We start from the raw sequence: 17,433 nt of genomic DNA, 5'->3' as shown, positions 1-17,433 counted from the left end.
TAAATAACAAGTTAAGTGGATATTTTAGGATAGGGGGATTATAAGTGCTTTTAATTTTTAAGTAAATGGAATTATACAGTATGTATTCTATCACTTCTGGCTTCTTTTTCTCAACATTATGTGAGATTCATCCAAGTTGTTGAGTAAACTAGTACTTTGGGTTTGTTCCCCCATTGCTTTTAGTATGGAATATAGTAATTTTACGTGGAAAAAAAATTATCTCCCACTGGTAGGAAGAAAGTGGAAAATATAAAGCCCTCAAACATAAATCTAGAGTGAAAAGTTTTGGCTCTCATTCACAGGCAATTACATTGAACTGATTAGACTTTACTCTTTTTTTTTTTATTGGTTTATAACATTGTAAAAATTTCAGGTGTACATCATTGTACTTCTATTTCTGCATGGACTACATCATGTTCACCACCAAAATACTAATTACAACCCATCACCACACACATGTACCAAATTATCCCTTTCACCCTCCTCCCTCCCCCCTTCCCCTCTGATAACCACCAATCCAATCTCTGTCCCTATGTGTTTGTTTATTGTTGTTATTATCTACTACTTAATGAAGGAAATCATACGGTATTTGACCTTCTCCCTCTGACTGATTTCACTTTGCATTATACCCTCAATGTCCATCCATATTGTCACAAATGCCTGGATTTCTGATTAGACTTTAGATTTTAGAAAGTTGATTTAGCTTATAACTCATAGTATTTTGTATATTTGGCAAATATTCATGTGTTTGTTAGGAAAGAAAGTGTTTGTGGTGAGAGGGGAAAAAATGCTGCATTAGGGCTGGCCCGGTGGCACAAGCAGTTAAGTGCATGCGCTCCACTGCAGCGACCGGGGATTCACCGGTTCAGATCCCGGGCACGCACTGACACACTGCTTGGCAAGCCATGCTGTGGTGGCATCCCATATAAAGCAGAGGAAGATGGGCATGGGTGTTAGCCCAGGGCCAGTCTTCCTCAGCAAAAAAAAGAGGAGAATTGGCAGATGTTAGCACAGGGCTGATCTTCCTCACAAAAAAAAAAAAAAATGCTGCATTAGAAGTTAGCTGTTGGGGCCTGCCCCGTGGCTTAGCGGTTAAGGGCTCGCACTCCACTGCAGGCAGCCCGGATTCAGATCCTGGGCACGCACCGAGGCACCACTTGTCAGGCCATGCTGTGGCGGCTCCCATATAAAGTGGAGGAAGATGGGCACAGATGTTAGCTCAGGGCCAGTCTTCTTCAGCGAAAAGAGGGGGATTGGCATGGATGTTAGCTCAGGGCTGATCTTCCTCACAAAAAAAAAAAAAAAGAGGAAGTTAGCTGTTGACAGAGTCTTTGAAATTCTTAGTTACCCAGATCCAGTGTTGGAATTAGATCAGAAATGGGTAAACCCTTAGTTTGGAGGCAGTTAAGCAGGTAATCAGTGCCCACTCACTTGCCCACCTTACCCGAGCTCCAGCTGAGGCCCTAGAGCTGGTTTTTATGAACAGTGGAAGATGTCTCGACTATGCTGTCTTGCAGGAAGCCTTTGAGTTTAAGAAGCCAAAAAGACCTGCATCTCGTGGCTGCCTGCACTCTCATGGACTTGAGGAGGGTAAAGATCTCTTCACACAGAGGCAGAACTCTGCCCCAGCTCGGATGGTATGTGCTCAGGCTTTCTTTCATAGGGGAGTTCTGATGGGAAGAGAAATTTTTTTTTTTTTAAAGGTTTTATTTTTATTTTTTTTCCCCCAAAGCCCCAGTAGATAGTTGTATGTCACAGTTGCACATCCTTCTAGTTGCTGTATGTGGGACGAGGCCTCAGCATGGCTGGAGAAGCGGTGCGTGCCCGGGATCCAAACCCGGGCCACCAGTAGCGGAGCGCATGCACCTAACCGCCAAGCCATGGGGCCAGCCCCTGGGAAGAGAATTAAAGCATCATCTATAACCTGGAGTTGAAAACACTACAATAGCTCACGCTGTCTTTACCTTGACTTTGTCTTTTGAAACGAGATTGTCACATTTTTGGTGTTTTTGCTGTGTCTGGAGAGCAGACAGGCAAAAGCAGAGTGAGAAATGGTATGTTTGAAATATTGGACTTGAGCAAGGAATTTGACCTTGTCAATTCTGGGAAAATAATCTGCAGGCATCCTGGGTCATTGTATGTATGGTGGGATTGTTTGTCTTACTTAAAACTTGCCCTTTTACAATGCATCCTGAGTGCGAAGAGGTACTTCCCAGAGTGATTTTGTTTGGAGAGAGCACTTGGCTTCTTCCAAAGGTAGTTGATTAAGAACTTTTAATGGATTCCAGTGAGCCACTGTCTATAGGCTACTTGACAGTATTTGGGGGCCACTTGCCCCAGGGTTTTTTATTTTCCAGACAGAGACTATCATTACTTCCAAAGTTTCCCACTGGTGATCTGACAGCTATAGACTAGAGAGGTCCAACTTGAGCAAAAAGACCACATTTGATTTCCAGGTTTTCCTGGGAAGTTGCATCTGAGAATACAGCCTTCCAGTCTGGCTTATGGTCTGAGGTTCAGGTTCAGCCAGTATTGCTGTTCTGTCTAGCATTTGCACAAAGCACTTTTATGTCTTCTTGTATTTAATCTTCATAAGCCTGTAAAGTAGTTGGAGTTACTCCATTTTACAGATTGCGAGAATGTAGTCAGGGAGGTTGGGTAATTTGCCAAAGGACACAGATAAATAGAAGACCAGGATTTAACAAAATCTGCCGATTCCCAAGTACACAGTAACCTTTTGAGAGCCAGGTATCCAAAATTAAACATCTTTAGTGTGTGCTTGAAGACCTAGCAGAGCACCACGGTTTCCTGTGATTGCTTGACCATCCCTAATTATAGGTGCTAAGGATGCAAACTGCAAGAAAGCCAGCGCTATATATCTCTGGACTTTTTTCCTGGCTTTGGAAAGCACCTGGAAAAGAAATAATTGAGTATCAGCAACATTTGTATTAGCGTTTATCTCTAGATGGTCGATTTATGAGTGGTTTTTCTAAATTTTCTATATTAAATATATATTAGTTTTATAATAGGAGTTTCCCCCAAAAAACAATATAGGGTTGCCTAATGAGATACACCCGTTTTTACTCCAGGAATGGTTCTCTGTCCTAGGGAGAGAGTGTAATAGGGAGAAAAGCTTGGGCTTTGGAGTCAAACAGGTGAGCTGTGTGATGATCTTGGCAACAACCTCTCTCAAGCACGGATTTGCTGATTTGTTAAATAAAAAAGATTGACTACCTTTAGTATGTTGTGAGGCTTAAATGAGATTCTATGTGTAAAGATTATATCATAGTGTTTGGCAGAGGAATTCCTAGTTAAAAACTGAGCAGCTGGGCCGGCCCCGTGGCTTAGCGGTTAAGTGCACATGCTCCGCTACTGGTGGCCCAAGTTCGGATCCCAGGCACACACCAACGCACTGCTTCTCCGGCCCTGCTGAGGCCGCGTCCCACATACAGCAACTAGAAGGATGTGCAACTATGACATACAACTATCTCCTGGGGCTTTGGGGAAAAAAAAGGAGGAGGATTGGCCATAGATGTTTGCTAAGAGCCGGTCTTCCTCAGCAAAAAGAGGGGAGGATTAGCATGGATGTTAGCTCAGGGCTGATCTTCCTCACAAAAAAAAAAAAAAAAAAAGCAAAAAACTGAGCAGCTGTCATTTAAATTCCAAGTCTAAAGAACTAGATTTTCTAGACCCAGGCCACCCTTTATTTCCCTCTGTGAGAACTGGACTTACATAAGCATTCTCTAGGCCGTTTTGAGGTCTCCATAGAGGCTTGTATCTTCTCACCCTTCCTCATTTCAGTAGATTGTCATATTTACACAACTCATGTTGATCCATCTTCACCAGTTAAAATCCTGGTAAAACAAACCTTGTGCTTCTCAAGAGGCTATCCCCAGATGCCACTGTAAAGTGAATTGCTTTTGGGAAGAGTTCTTTGTGAAGGCTACTAGGCCTGACTCAGGACTGTGTGTGCACATCAAATCATTTATGATCTTGGGGTTCATTTTCCTTTGGTTAGTGGCTGCTAAAATTTTACTTCTTATAACAAATATAGTTTGTTTTCCCTATAAAAACTAGTGACCCATTCAAGGAAGTCAAAGCTGATCATTTATTAACAAGCCATGAATTCTGTCTTGTAGCTTTCCTCAAATGAAAGAGATAGCAGCGAACCAGGGAATTTCATTCCTCTTTTTATGCCTCAGTCACCTGTGACTGCCGCTTTATCTGATGAGGACGATGGCTTCATGGACCTTCTCGATGGAGAGAATCTGAAGGTACCGTGTGTGTGTGTGTTTTCCTATCCATTCCACTAACTACCCACTGGAGAAATCATGTGAAAGAGAACAGCGAGGGGCCGGCCCAGTGGCGTAGTGGTAAAGTTCACATTGCTTCTGCTTCAGCGACCTGGGGTTCACGGGTTCAGCTCCTGGGTGCAGACCTACACACCGCTCATCAAGCCATGGTGTGGCGGTATCCCGTATACAAAATAGAGGTAGATTGGCACAGATGTTAGCTCAGGGACAGTCTTCCTCACACACAAAAAAAAGAACAGCAATTCCCCAGGTCTTGAGTTGGCTGATATTTTTGTTCATTTGGTGAGAATTTATTGAGACTCTTCTTCTATCCTGATTAAATCCTGGGGGGGGACTTCAAAAGAAGACACTGGTGGGGCCAGCCCAGTGGCCTAGTGGTTGAGTTTGGTGTGTTCCACTTCGGCAGCCTGGGTTTGGTTCCCAGGTGCAGACCTACACCACTCGCAGGCTGCCATGCTGTGGCGGTGACCCACATGCAAAATAGAGGAAGATTGGCACAGATGTTAGCTCAGGGAGAATCTTCCTCAGAAAAAAAAAAAAAAAGACACTGATATGATCCTTTTTACCCTAAAGGAACTGATGATCTATTTTTGTGCAAAAGATGTGAAACCAGAACAGTGGGAGACTAGCTGCCACGTGGTGTAAAGCTGAAGAGACTGAGGATACCTCCTTACATACCCTTAGGGGAGATTCTTTTAGCTATTCTTAGATATCTGAAGTGTTAAGTGTGATTCTCTTCTGATCTTAAAATGTTGGTGAGTGGGGAAGAGAGGCGAACATTAGATGCTTCCTCTCTAGGCAGAATCACACCTAAAGCTAAACGAATGTTAGTCTCTACTGGATCCTTGTTTTTTTTTTTTTTTTTTAAAGATTTCGTTTATTTATTTTTTTCTTCCCCAAAGCCCCAGTAGATAGTTGCATGTCGTAGCTGCACATCCTTCTAGTTGCTGCATGTGGGACGAGGCCTCAGCATGGCCAGAGAAGCGGTGCGTCGGCGCGCACCCGGGACCCGACCCTGGGCCGCCAGGAGCAGAGCGCGCGCACTTAACCGCCAAGCCACGGGGCCGGCCCCTCTACTGGATCCTTGTAACACCGTTTTTCTCTTTCCTTAGAATGATGAAGAGACCCCATCGTGCATGGCAAGCCTCTGGACAGCTCCCCTTGTCATGAGAAGAACTACAAACCTTGTAAGTTGTTCTGGTGTGTCTAGAAGGGAGCCTTGAGTAGTTGGGCCTCTGGACAGAGTGGACTAAACTGAAAACTAACTCTTCACCCACATCCCCACAGGAATCAAAAATTGTTTCATTTGAGATTCTGTCTTTAAGTGTATGGGCCTTTCCCCTTGACTGATCACTAGTGTTCTCTGGTGCACTGCACACTGTTTTTTCAAGTTTTTTGTCCTCACTGGTGTGTGAGGAAGTCTGGGTAATGTATATGCATGTAATTCTTAGTTTTGTAGTTTCTAGTTCATCCCAACTATTCTTAGTCAGTTAAGGTCCTTTCTGTACAACTCTGACCTTTCTTAACTTCTGGTTTAAGATCACAGGAAAATATCTGCTAAATTGAATTTAAGAGGTTCAATCATTGTAAGATTTGGTATTGGCTTAGGTTTTAATTGACAACTTCATGAGCGAGCAATTTGTAGCTGGAAAAAGGAATATGATCTTAGGCAGCATGAATAGAAAGCCTTCAGCTATAAGCACCATCTACACCCACTCAACCCAGCCAATGGCCCTACAGCAGACAGCCAGTCCTCCTCAGGGGTATTGACTGGAGAACCCTGGCCCAGAACATAAAAAGGAGGTGCTAGCCCTGCCCTATTCTGACTGGGTTGGAAAGAACATGCTGTACTACCATACTGTTTTATTTTCCACAGTTGAGAGAATGTGGAGACACTAGAGCACATTCTGAGAACAACCAGTAGAATGAGGAGACTCAAAACCATGATAGATATTATGGACTGGGTGAAAAAGTTGGGACAGAAAGGCTTCATTTGAAGAGGAATTAGTTTGTTGTTTTTTGTTTTTTTGTGAGGAAGATCAGCCCTGTGCTAACATTTGCCAATCCTCCTTTTTTTGCTGAGGAAGACTGGCCCTGGGCTAACATCCGTGCCCATCCTCCTCCACTTTGCATGGGATGCCGCCACAGCATGGCATGCAAAGCAGTGCATCGGTGCACGCCCGGGATCTGAACTGGCGAACCCCAGGCCACCGCAGCAGAGTGTGCGCACTTAACCGCTTGCACCACCGGGCCAGCCCCCTAGTTTCGTTCTATTTTTGTGTGAGGAAGATCACATGTACATATGATTGGGAAGGGAATGCTGGGTGGTCATCCAGAAGGGGGTGTTTAGAAGGTGAACCAAGTAGCAACTTGAGCTTCCTCACAAGTGACAGTGATTGATGGCACCTTAGCATTCCAAGCTGTGGCTGTAGGTATGGATAGTCTGGGACGTGGCCCTGAATGAGGCAGAGTTCACAGGCCAGGGCCTTGGTTAGCCTCAAAACGCAGCATCTCCCTCAGGAGCCGCTGAGGAACACACACCTAAGTGGGCACCCTCAGCTCTTTTAGAGCTACTGTTTGCAAGATGGGGAGCTGGCTGTCTTCTATCCCTGGGTCTCTGGCTCTCATCTTTCTTACTCTAGTTTTGTTGTTTTGTCCATGTTTTTCAACATTTGCACACAAAGTCTGCCAAGCATTTGGAACACTGCTTTATCTCTGCTTTCTGCTCAAAAGTCCTGTTTTAATTCTAGATATTTCTCACATAGTTTAGGATTATTTTGGAGCTGAAGGGTGCTAAGAGTATTACCTGTAGATAATTGAGGCTTTATATTTTTTATGTTTTTCTATTCCTCCTGTGTAGACTCACTCACACTCACAGCTCATATTTAGTCCCTCCTAGCTTAGGACAGACATTGTATTTCTCTTGCCTAGTGTAAATTAGAATTGTCCTTGACCCAGCCGGACTTTTGGTTATAACTTAATGGTGTAAGCATAGCCTTAGATGACTACTTCCAGTTGGTACAGGGGTCTAAAGTGGCCACTGGAGCTCTGCTTCACATCTTTGCAGAGCAGAGCCCCACTCTGGCCCTCACAGTTTCACCTGGCTCTGAGAAGTTGTCTAATTTTGAGAAGGGGCAGGCAGCTTGCTGTGGCCACCAACATTTGCTTTAGCCAGGAATTCGAGGGGTCAGCAGACGAACTCTTAGCCTGTGCTTCCACATTAAGACTTCCCTTCTAGCCAGTGTCTTTTTTTTTTTTTTTTTTGTGAGGAAGATCAGCCCTGACCTAACATCCGATGCCAATCCTCCTCTTTTTGCTGAGGAAGACTGGCCCTGGGCTAACATCCGTGCCCATCTTCCTCTACTTTATATGGGACGCCGCCACAGCATGGCTTGACAAGCGGTATATCGGTGCATACCCAGGATCTGAACCTGCAAACCCTCTGGCCGCCACAGCGGAGCACGTGCACTTAACCACTGTGCTACCAGGCCGGCCCTACCAGTGTCCTTAAATAGCTATTTTGTAGCCTGTGTGTTGTTGTCTTGCCCTAAATAGGGTTTGTCTCCACTGTCATGCTCAGTTACACCTTTATTTAGCTCAGCCCCAATATTAAAACTTCACACTTAGAGCAGTAAACAGCAGGAAGTGGGTTGTTTTTCCGTGTCTGAGTCCCATGGTAGCAGTGGAGTTAAGGAGCACCGGATGGTAAAGCAGACAGCAGCTTATCCTGTGAGTGTGGCCTTGTTAAACCTATGCATTCAGCTATGTGTGTCCCATTGAATGGGTGGGCACTATGGACACTGCAAGGGCAGGGGTGTCCATCAGCCCTGGAAAGGACCACAGGCACTGAGCAACCAGCTGAGTGCTGTGAGCAGGTCAGGGGAGATCCCTCAGAGAGAGCACATGCAAGCTGGGTCTCAGTGTGTGGGAACTTGTTGAGGGGCCAGATGTATTGACCCATGAAAGAAGTTCATTTGAGGACACAGCAAGTAGTTCTGTGGAGCTGTAGAATGGGGCACGTATTATCACAGTACAGACTCAGAGTTACACACCTTTACGTACATATATAAATTGATAGCTATATTTTTAACTGTCAATGCCCCTGAACTATAATATGGGACAAATGAGGCTACTTACAAATTATAGTAGATTAATGTGCATAGCTTTGAGGAAATAGGTTACCCCAATACAAATGTTATGACTACATTTGCTAGGTCCTTTTGAAAGACAAAATTATATGCAATGTGAGAATGCTTGGGAAAGGGCTTATCAGTTTTATAAATTGAATTTAAAAATCATGAATACAGTATTGTGGGCCCTTCACGGTGGGGAATTTGCTTCCACCATTATTGCAGGCTTAGAATTGTTAGGGGCTATGTTGGAATTGTGGTTTCTGCCCTTGAGGAGCGCACAATTTCCTCTGAGACCCTGTTGAAGCAGTAATCCCTCTTCCAAAAACTTCCAACTCTTCCAGATTTTTTTTTTTTTTAAGATTTCATTCATTTATTTTTCCCCCAAAGCCCCAGTAGATAGTTGTCTGTCATAGCTGCACATCCTTCTAGTTGCTGTATGTGGGACACGGCCTCAGCATGGCCGGAGAAGCGGTGCGTCGGTACGAGCCCGGGATCCGAACCCGGGCCGCCAGCAGCGGAGCACGCACTTAACTGCTAAGCCACGTGGCCGGCCCCCAACTCTTCTAGATTAAAAAAAAAAAAAAAAATCTGGTCTTGCTTTTTTGAACAACATTCTGTTACAGTAAACTTCAGAAAAATTAGGAGAAAATGCTTGGTCTCTGGGAGAGCCAATGTTGGAGTAATACACTCCACTGGGGACTATTAGGAACATTTTAAAGAAGAGACAACATTGAAATTTTAGTGTAAATTTAGTGAAATTTTAGTGAAAGGGAGTGGTTTACTGGGGTATGAAAGGACATTCTGCACAGAAGGAAAAGCTGAGCCAAGGCACACTGAGTTGTGAACAGGCTGAGGCAAGGTTAGAGAGCTGAAGTTAGACTGTCTCTACCATTAGTCAGATTGGCTGCCCTCAGACTCTGGGAAATTAGTTTTAAAAAGACCAAGTACCACAGACATCTTCCTGTATTTCCTTTGGCTTTGTAAGTCTTACATTAAAAAGCTGTGATAGGGGCCAGCCCAGTGGTGTAGTGGTTAAGTTTGTGTTCTCTACTTTGGCAGCCCTGGGTTCACGGGTTTGGATCCTGGACGTGGACCTACACACCACTCATCAAGCCATGCTGTGGTGGCGACCCACATACACAATAGAGGAAGACTGGCACAGATGTTAGCCCAGGGACAATCTTCCTTAAGCAAAAAATAAATAAATAAAATGCTCTGATGTTATATACATAAAAAAAAAAGACCAAGTAGAGAGAAGGAATTTTGAACACAATTTTGAAGGCACTTGCTCCTCTGTGCACCCTCACCCCCTTCAAACTTAGACTCTATTTTAACCACCTTACTGGCTCCTTTTTATAGTATAATCTTGATACCTCACACCTTTTCTGGATTTAGGTGGGGTGTTAAAACCTGTCAAGCTGCTCAAGCAAAGTGCGAGTAATAGAGGGGAAGAGGCAGCCAAAAATGTGTTCCCAGCTGGAAGGTAACAGTTTGATTTTTAGGACCCTGTGTAGACAGTAAGCTTTTTGAGGGTGTGGATTGTCTTCGTTACTTCCATATAATGTCAGCTTAGTACGTGTTCGTGGAGCACCAGGTACTCAGTGTCTATTATGTGCCAGGCCCTGCAAGAGTTGCTGGGACTAGACAGACAGTGTCTGTTGCCTAATTTAGGATGGCATTCCATTCTTCCAGGAAGCCCTGGTCCGTTCTCTTTAGCATTCAAGTGAGCAGGTTTTAGTGAAAGATGGGTCTCTTTTTTTTCCCCTAAGGGCAATAGATGCAAGCTGTTTGACTCCCCTTCCACGTGTAGCTCCACCACGCGGCCAGTGTTGAAAAGACCAGACCGATCTCAAGAGGAGTCCCCACCTGGAAATACAAAGCGGAGGAAGAGCATGGCTGGGGCCAGTCCTGGAGAGGCAGCTAGTCCAGAGAAGCCCCAAGAGGTTAGTTTTGCAGGTTCCTTTTTGCTTGAGGAGAGTAATACTGTATTTTTCAGTTCTAAAATTTCCATTTTGTTCTTCCTTTTCTTTGCTGAGGCTTGCTGGGGTTTTTTTGTATTGGGTTTTTTTTTTTTGTTTTTTTCATTTGTTTCAAGCATATTTCTAATTGCTTGTTGAAGCATTTCTATGATGGCTACTTTAAAATCCTTGTCAGATAATTCCAAAATCTGTGTCTTGTTGTGGGCCTCTGTTGATTGTGTTTTCCTATTCAGGTTGAGATTTTCCTGGTTCTTGGTATGACAAGTGATTTTTCAATTGTATGTGTATATTTTGGGTATTATGAGACTCTGGTCTATGTAAATCTTCTGTTTTAGCAGACCTCCTCTGATACTGCAGGAAGGTGGGGATGGAAGTTCAGGTTCCCCAACACAGCCTCCCTTGACACGACACATAGGGTGGGGGCAGGCCTCATTATTGCTGGGCAGGAGTGGGAGTTCACGCTCCCTATTAGGCCTCCACTGACACCATCCCAGTGGAGTAGAGATTAGGACACTTAATTACAGCTGGGCCAGGTGGAAGTCTAACCTGCCCCCCTGCTGGCAGGGCATGGAGTAGAGCCATAATTTTTTCTTGGTGTTTGGCCAAAGTAGAGTTATTTTGTCTAAAAGTTGTCTTGATAGCCTGGCCTTTTCTTAGTCCTTTGGCTAGGGAGAGTGGGCTCTTGGGGCTTCTTGTTTCTTTGGGTTTGCTCTCTCTGGCTTCGTGAATTTTGTGCTAAACTCATTTGTTTTCTTGTTTCCTGACTTATTTAGATCTATAAATTTCCCACTACTTTAGGTTTGTCTCACAACTTTGATTGTAGTGTTTGACATTCTAGGTATTTTAGTTCCTTTATTTCCGTTTAATTAAGACCTATCATGGCCTTTAAAAAGTTTAATTTTTATAAGGGTTTCACCTATACTCAAAAAAAAAATATGTGTCCTCTTTGGTGTCAAGTTCAGTATATCTAATTCTATCGAAACAATTGCTCATAGTTGTATGGTTTGTTTTCATGTTATTTTGGAACTTTCTCCACGAATAATGTATCATGAACACCCTATAATCAGTATACAAATCTAAATTATTTTTAAATAGCTGCATGAGAGTCCTTACTATGGATGTGCTTATTTTTCTGTTGATTAACATTCAGATTGTTTCCAGTTTGTTTTGTTTTGTTTTTTAAGGTTTTATTTTCCTTTGAGCATCACTATGAACTCATGGATCTTAACATATATGACATGTTTCAAGTGTCTCAATTCATGTCTATCTCTTTTTGTTGTTGATGAAGATTGGCCCTGAGCTAACGTCTGTTGCCAATCTTCCACTTTTTGCTGAGGAGGATTGGTCCTGAGCTAACATCTGTGCCCATCTTCCTCTATTTTATATATGGGATGCCGCCGCAGCATGGCTTGATGAGTGGTGCATAGGACCGCGCCTGGGATCTGAACCCACAATCCCTGGACTGGCCCCCTTGTCTCCAGTTTTTAAACACTATAAACAATTACAACATTCACCATCCTTGCATGTTCATTTTTTAAATTTTTTTATTATTTTTAATTTTTTTTTTTTTCGTGAGGGAGATTGGCCATAAACTAACATCTGTTGCCAATCTTCCTCTTTTTGCTGAGAAAGATAGGCTCTGAGCTAACATCTGTGCCCATCTTCCTCTATTTTATATATGGGACGCCACCGCAGCATGGCTTGATGAGTGGTGCATAAGTCCGTGCCAGGGATCCGAACCTGTGAACCCCAGGCTGCCAAAGCACAGCACACCAACTTAACCACTATGGCACCGGGCTGGCCCCCTTGCATGTTCATTTTTAGAGGAATAAGCAAAGTTGCTGGGGCAAATGCTATGTACATTTACTATATTTATTTTCTAACAAGAAGCCAGCAGTGCACGTGCCTACCAAAAACAAATGGATTGAAAATCTCCCCAGCAGTAAATGTTACCATTCCTAGGAGGTTTTTGCTATTTTGACATGTGAAAACTTGTATCTTATATGTGTTTCTTGACTCCAGGGGAAATTGAGCATCTCTTCATTTCTTATTGACGATTAGCTATTTCTTTGGGTGAGTGACTTGTCTTTATAGAGTCATGGTTCTCTGGGTATAAGTCCTATGCTCCTTTGTATTATTTATCCTATGAACTAAAGCCTTGAAAACATTGCATTCCAGCTCTGGTTACTCCATTTTTCTTTATATACTTTGGCTTATGTTCATAGATTTCTCAATTTTAAAATGATTCTTTCTTCCTGAAATGTCATATTTGCTTATTTAGAATTATGGTGTTTTTTTTGTTGTTTTGTTTTGTTTTGTTTTGTTTTGTGAGGAAGATCAGCCCTGAGCTAACATCCATGCCAATCCTCCTCTTTTTGCTGAGGAAGACCGACCCTGAGCTAACACCTATTGCCAGTCCTCCTCCTTTTTTTCCCTTTTTTCTCCCCAAAGCCCCAGTAGATAGTTGTATGTCATAGTTGCACCTCCGGCTAGTTGCTGTACGTGGGACGCCGCCTCAGCATGGCCGGACAAGTGGTGTGTGAGTGCGCACCCGGGATCCAAACCCCGGCTGCCAGTGGCGGTTTTGTTTTTTTACTAAGGAAAATTTGCCCTGAGCTGACATCTGTGCCAGTCTTCCTCTATTTTGTATGTGGGTCACTGCCTCAGCATGGCTGCCGATGAGTGGTGTAGGTCCACACCCCAGAACTGAACCTGGGTCACCAAAGCAGAGTGCACCGAACTTAACCACTAGGCCATGGGGCTGGCCCCAATAATTGCTTTTTTGTATTTTGTTTTTTCTTCATTATACTATGCTTGTATCAGATTTTGGTATTAAGGTTTTGTATTAAGCATTATAAAATAAACTGGAGAACTGCCCTTCTTTTCTTTTTAATGGTTTTTTTGTGTGTGTAAGGAAGACTGGCCCTGAGCTAACATCTGTTGTCAATACTCCTCTTTTTGCTGAGGAAGATTGGCTCTGAGCTAACATCTGTGCCCATCTTCCTCTGTTTTGTATGTGGGATACCGCCACAGCATGGCTTGATGAGCAGTGCGTCGGTCCATGCCTGGGATTTGAACCTGTGAACCCTGGGCCACCAAAGCAGAGCATGCAAACTTAACCACTATGCCACTGGGCTGGCCCCACCAATCTTCCTTTGTTTGCTTGAGGAAGATGGTCCCTGAGCTAGCATCTGTGCCAATCTTCCTTGACTTCTGCATGTGGGACGCCGCCAAAGCAGAGCACCTGAACTTAACCACAACGCCACTGGGCCAGCCCCTGCCCGTGTTTTCTGTAGCATGAAAAGGTTTGAATAAATATCATTCGTCTTAAAAGGTTAGCTAGATTACAGCTATGAATACATCTAGGCCTGGTGCCTTATGTTTCATAATTTGCTTTAGTTACCTAATATTTGGTGGACATTTTGTTTTTTTCAAATTAAAAGTAGAATTCTACGGGGCCATGCTGTGGTGGCGTCCCACATACAAAATGGAGGAAGACTGGCACAGATGTTAGCTCAGCAACAATCTTTCCTCAAGCAAAAAGAGGAAGATTGGCAACAGATGTTAGCTCAGGGCCAATCTTTCTCACAAACAAAAAAAGAATTCTAGGTTAAAGGACAGGAACCTTTATGAAACTTTGCATTGTATACATGTCAACAAATTGCCTTTTAGAAAGCTTCTAGTTTATATATCAAGATTTAAGAATATTTCCTTTTACTCTTGCCATACTCGGGATTTACCTTTTTATTTTCTTAATATTGTCAAATTTCCAGTCTGGGTTCATTTTCTCCAGTTGTCTCCCACTGTCTTTTTTTTTTTTTTTTTAATTTTTTGTTTATTGCAGTAACATTGGTTTATACACTGTATAAATTTCAAGTGTACATCATTATACTTCTATTTCTGCATAGATTACATCATGTTCACCACCCAAATACTAATTACAACCCATCACCACATACATGTGCCGAATTATCCCTTTCGCCCTCCTCCCTCCCCCCTTCCCCTCTGGTAACTACCAATCCAATCTCTGTCTCTATGTGTTTGTTTATTGCTGTTATTATCTACTACTTAATGAAGGAAATCATACGTTATTTGACCTTCTCCCTCTGACTTATTTCACTTTGCATAATACCCTCAGTGTCCGTCCATGTTGTCACAAATGGCTGGATTTCATCGTTTCTTATGGCTGAGTAGTATTCCATTGTGTATATATACCACATCTTTTTTTTTTTTTTAGGGTTTGCATTATTTTATTTATTTTTTTAATTTTTTGTTTATTGCAGTAACATTGGTTTATAACATTGTAAAAATTTCAGGTGTACATCATTATACTTCTGTTTCTGCATAGATTACATCATGTTCAAAAACATGGAAGGCTTCACGAATTTGCGTGCCATCCTTGCGCAGGGGCCATGCTAATCTTCTCTGCATCGTTCCAATTTTAGTATATGTGCTGCCGAAGCGAGCACCCCCAGTTGTCTCCTAAATGCTTTTTCAATTTGTTCGCATCAGATCTGTACATTGCATTTGGTTGATAGGTCTCATTCTTCGGGTTCCTGGGCTCCATCTTTTTGTTTCCCTCTTGCAATTTATTTGTTGAAGAACTCAGGTCATTTGTCTTATAGAGGTTCCCACAGATGTGTGGAGACTTCTAACATTGTCTTCTGTCCCCCCCATGTTGCCCATAAACCTGGACCCTAGAAAGGCTTGATCAGATTCGGGTTCTGTTTCTTTGGCAAGAATATTTCATGGATGATTTTGTTTACTTTGATCAGGAGGCACAATGTGGTGGGCAGCCATCGAAGACTGTTGCCTAGATTCATTACTTCATTTAACCAGGATTTCAAAAAGGTGATCCTGCAGTCCTATCATTCTTTCTTTGTTTATTAGCAGAATGTTCCTATAAAGAGAAACTTATCCACGTCACACTCTTTGGTCACCTTTGGGAAAGGCAAGATGAATGCTGGATCTCTTTATTTGCCAGTTTTCCAAATAATGCCCTACCTAGCATCTTAACAGAGTTGGCACTGAGGCTTGTGGGTTGTTTTTCAATAAAAATTGTGAACTCAAGGATTAAAACATTTGATGTTTTTCTATATATTGCAGTTTTTATCCTTTTTAACGCTCAAATCAATCTCTTTCTTGATATCTGGCTATGTCTTCAGTTTGGCTCCAAAGGTTTTATTTTTAAAAATAAATTTAACAAGTTATTTTACCATACATACTGAAAAGTACACAAATAAGTGTATATCTTGGTGAATTATGGGGATGAACCCACCCCCATAAATATACCACCTATAATCAAGAAAAAGCATTAGCAGCAGCCCAGAGCCCCTCCTTTGTGCCCCTCCCTCAATAACACTGACCTGACCTCTGACACCATAGCTGAGTTTTGCTTATGTTTGAACCTTATAAATATGGGATCATAGTATATATATGTATGTCTAGATTCTCTTGCTTAACATTTTTGTGAAAGTCATCTGTTGTGTATATTCATAGATAATTTTTTCTTTTTCATTGCTGTGTAGTATTTCATTGAATGAACAGACTAGATTATCTGTCCTACTATTGGTTGCCATTTGGATGGTTGTTCACAGGTTTTGTCCACTATGAATAAAGCTGCTATAAACATTCTTGTATAATTTTTTTCCAGTTTTATTGAGATATAATTGACATACAACACTGTATAAGTTTAAAGTGTCTTGCATAATGATTTGACTTACATATATCATGACATGATTACCACAATAAGTTTAGTTAATATCCGTCATCTCATATAGATACAGAAAACAAATTTTTTTCCCTTGTGATGAGAACTCTTAGGATTTACTCCCTTCACAACTTTCATATATACCATACAGCAGTGTTAACTATAGTCATCATTACATCCCTAGTACTTATTTATCTTTTAACTGGTAGTTTATACCTTTTGACCACCTTCATCCGATTCCTCCTCCCTCTACCTCCCACCTCTGGTAAGCACAAATCTGATCTCTTTTTCTATGAGTTTGGTGTTTGTTTTTGTTTTTGTTTTAGATTCCACATATAAGTGAGATCATACAGTATTTGTCTTTCTGTGACTTATTTCACTTAACATAATGCCCTCAAGGTCCATCCATGTTGTTGCAAATGGCAGAATTTCCTTCTTTTTATTGCTGTATAATATTCTGTAGTAAATATATAACACAGCTTCTTTATCTGTTCATCCATTGGTGGACGCTTAGGTTGTTTCCAAGTCTTGGCTATTGTAAATAATGCTGCTATGAACATGGGGGTGCAGATATCTGTTTGACATAGTGTTTTCATTCCCTTCACATGTATTCCCAGAAATTGCTGGATTATATGGTAGTTCTATTTTTTATTTTTTAAAAACATCCATACTGTTTTCCATAGTGGCCATACCACTTTACAATCCCACCAACATTGCACAAGGGTTCCCTTTTCTCCACAATCTCACCAGCATTTGTTATCTCTTGTCTTTTTGATGATAGCCATTCTAATAGGCATGGAATGATATCTCATTATGGTTTTGATTTGCATTGTCCTAATAATTAGTGATGTTGAGCACCTTTTCATGTATTTGTTGGCTGTTCGTGTCTACTTGGAAAAATGTCTATTCAGGTCTTTTGCCCGTTTTTTAATTGGATTATTTGGCTTTTTTGCTATTGAGTTACATGAGTTCTTTATATATTTTGGATATTAACCTCTTTTTTTTTTTTTATATTTATTTATTTATTTATTTTTCCCCCAAAGCCCCAGCAGACAGTTGTATGTCACAGTTGCACATCCTTCTAGTTGCTGTATGTGGGACGCAGCCTCAGCATGGCCGGAGAAGCGGTGCATCGGTGCACGCCCGGGATCCGAACCCGGGCCGCCAGCAGCCGAGTGCACGCACTTAACTGCCAAGCCTTGGGGCCGGCCCTGGATATTAACCTCTTATCAGATGTATATTTTGCAAATATTTTGTCCCATTTCATAGGTTGCCTTTTCATTTTGTCAATCATTTCT

The 17,433-nt window shown here is 42.2% G+C and overlaps 1 protein-coding gene and 1 non-coding gene across 5 annotated transcripts in view; one reads left to right on the top strand and one right to left on the bottom strand.

Moving 5' to 3' along the window:
- Positions 1-17,433, top strand: part of CDC25A (cell division cycle 25A) — a 35,539-nt gene that overhangs the window by 5,810 nt on the left and 12,296 nt on the right. For 2 of the 4 annotated variants that reach the window (XM_058557482.1, XM_058557475.1), the window contains exons 6-9: positions 1,518-1,637; positions 4,140-4,274; positions 5,426-5,500; positions 10,216-10,389. In XM_058557482.1, the coding sequence (XP_058413465.1) occupies positions 1,518-1,637; positions 4,140-4,274; positions 5,426-5,500; positions 10,216-10,389 (504 nt within the window). The remainder of the gene's footprint in view (positions 1-1,517; positions 1,638-4,139; positions 4,275-5,425; positions 5,501-10,215; positions 10,390-17,433) is intronic. The other 2 variants (XM_058557491.1, XM_058557486.1) reach the window with 1 other exon arrangement.
- Positions 14,788-14,894, bottom strand: LOC131421535 (U6 spliceosomal RNA). The gene has a single exon (XR_009223896.1). It is a non-coding gene; the product is annotated as a U6 spliceosomal RNA (small nuclear RNA).

Source organism: Diceros bicornis, chromosome 2 (assembly GCF_020826845.1).
Source record: "Diceros bicornis minor isolate mBicDic1 chromosome 2, mDicBic1.mat.cur, whole genome shotgun sequence".
NCBI classification, from domain to species: domain Eukaryota; kingdom Metazoa; phylum Chordata; class Mammalia; order Perissodactyla; family Rhinocerotidae; genus Diceros; species Diceros bicornis.
Note: the sequence above shows the minus strand (reverse complement) of the source record. Positions and strands in the feature narration are given on the sequence as shown.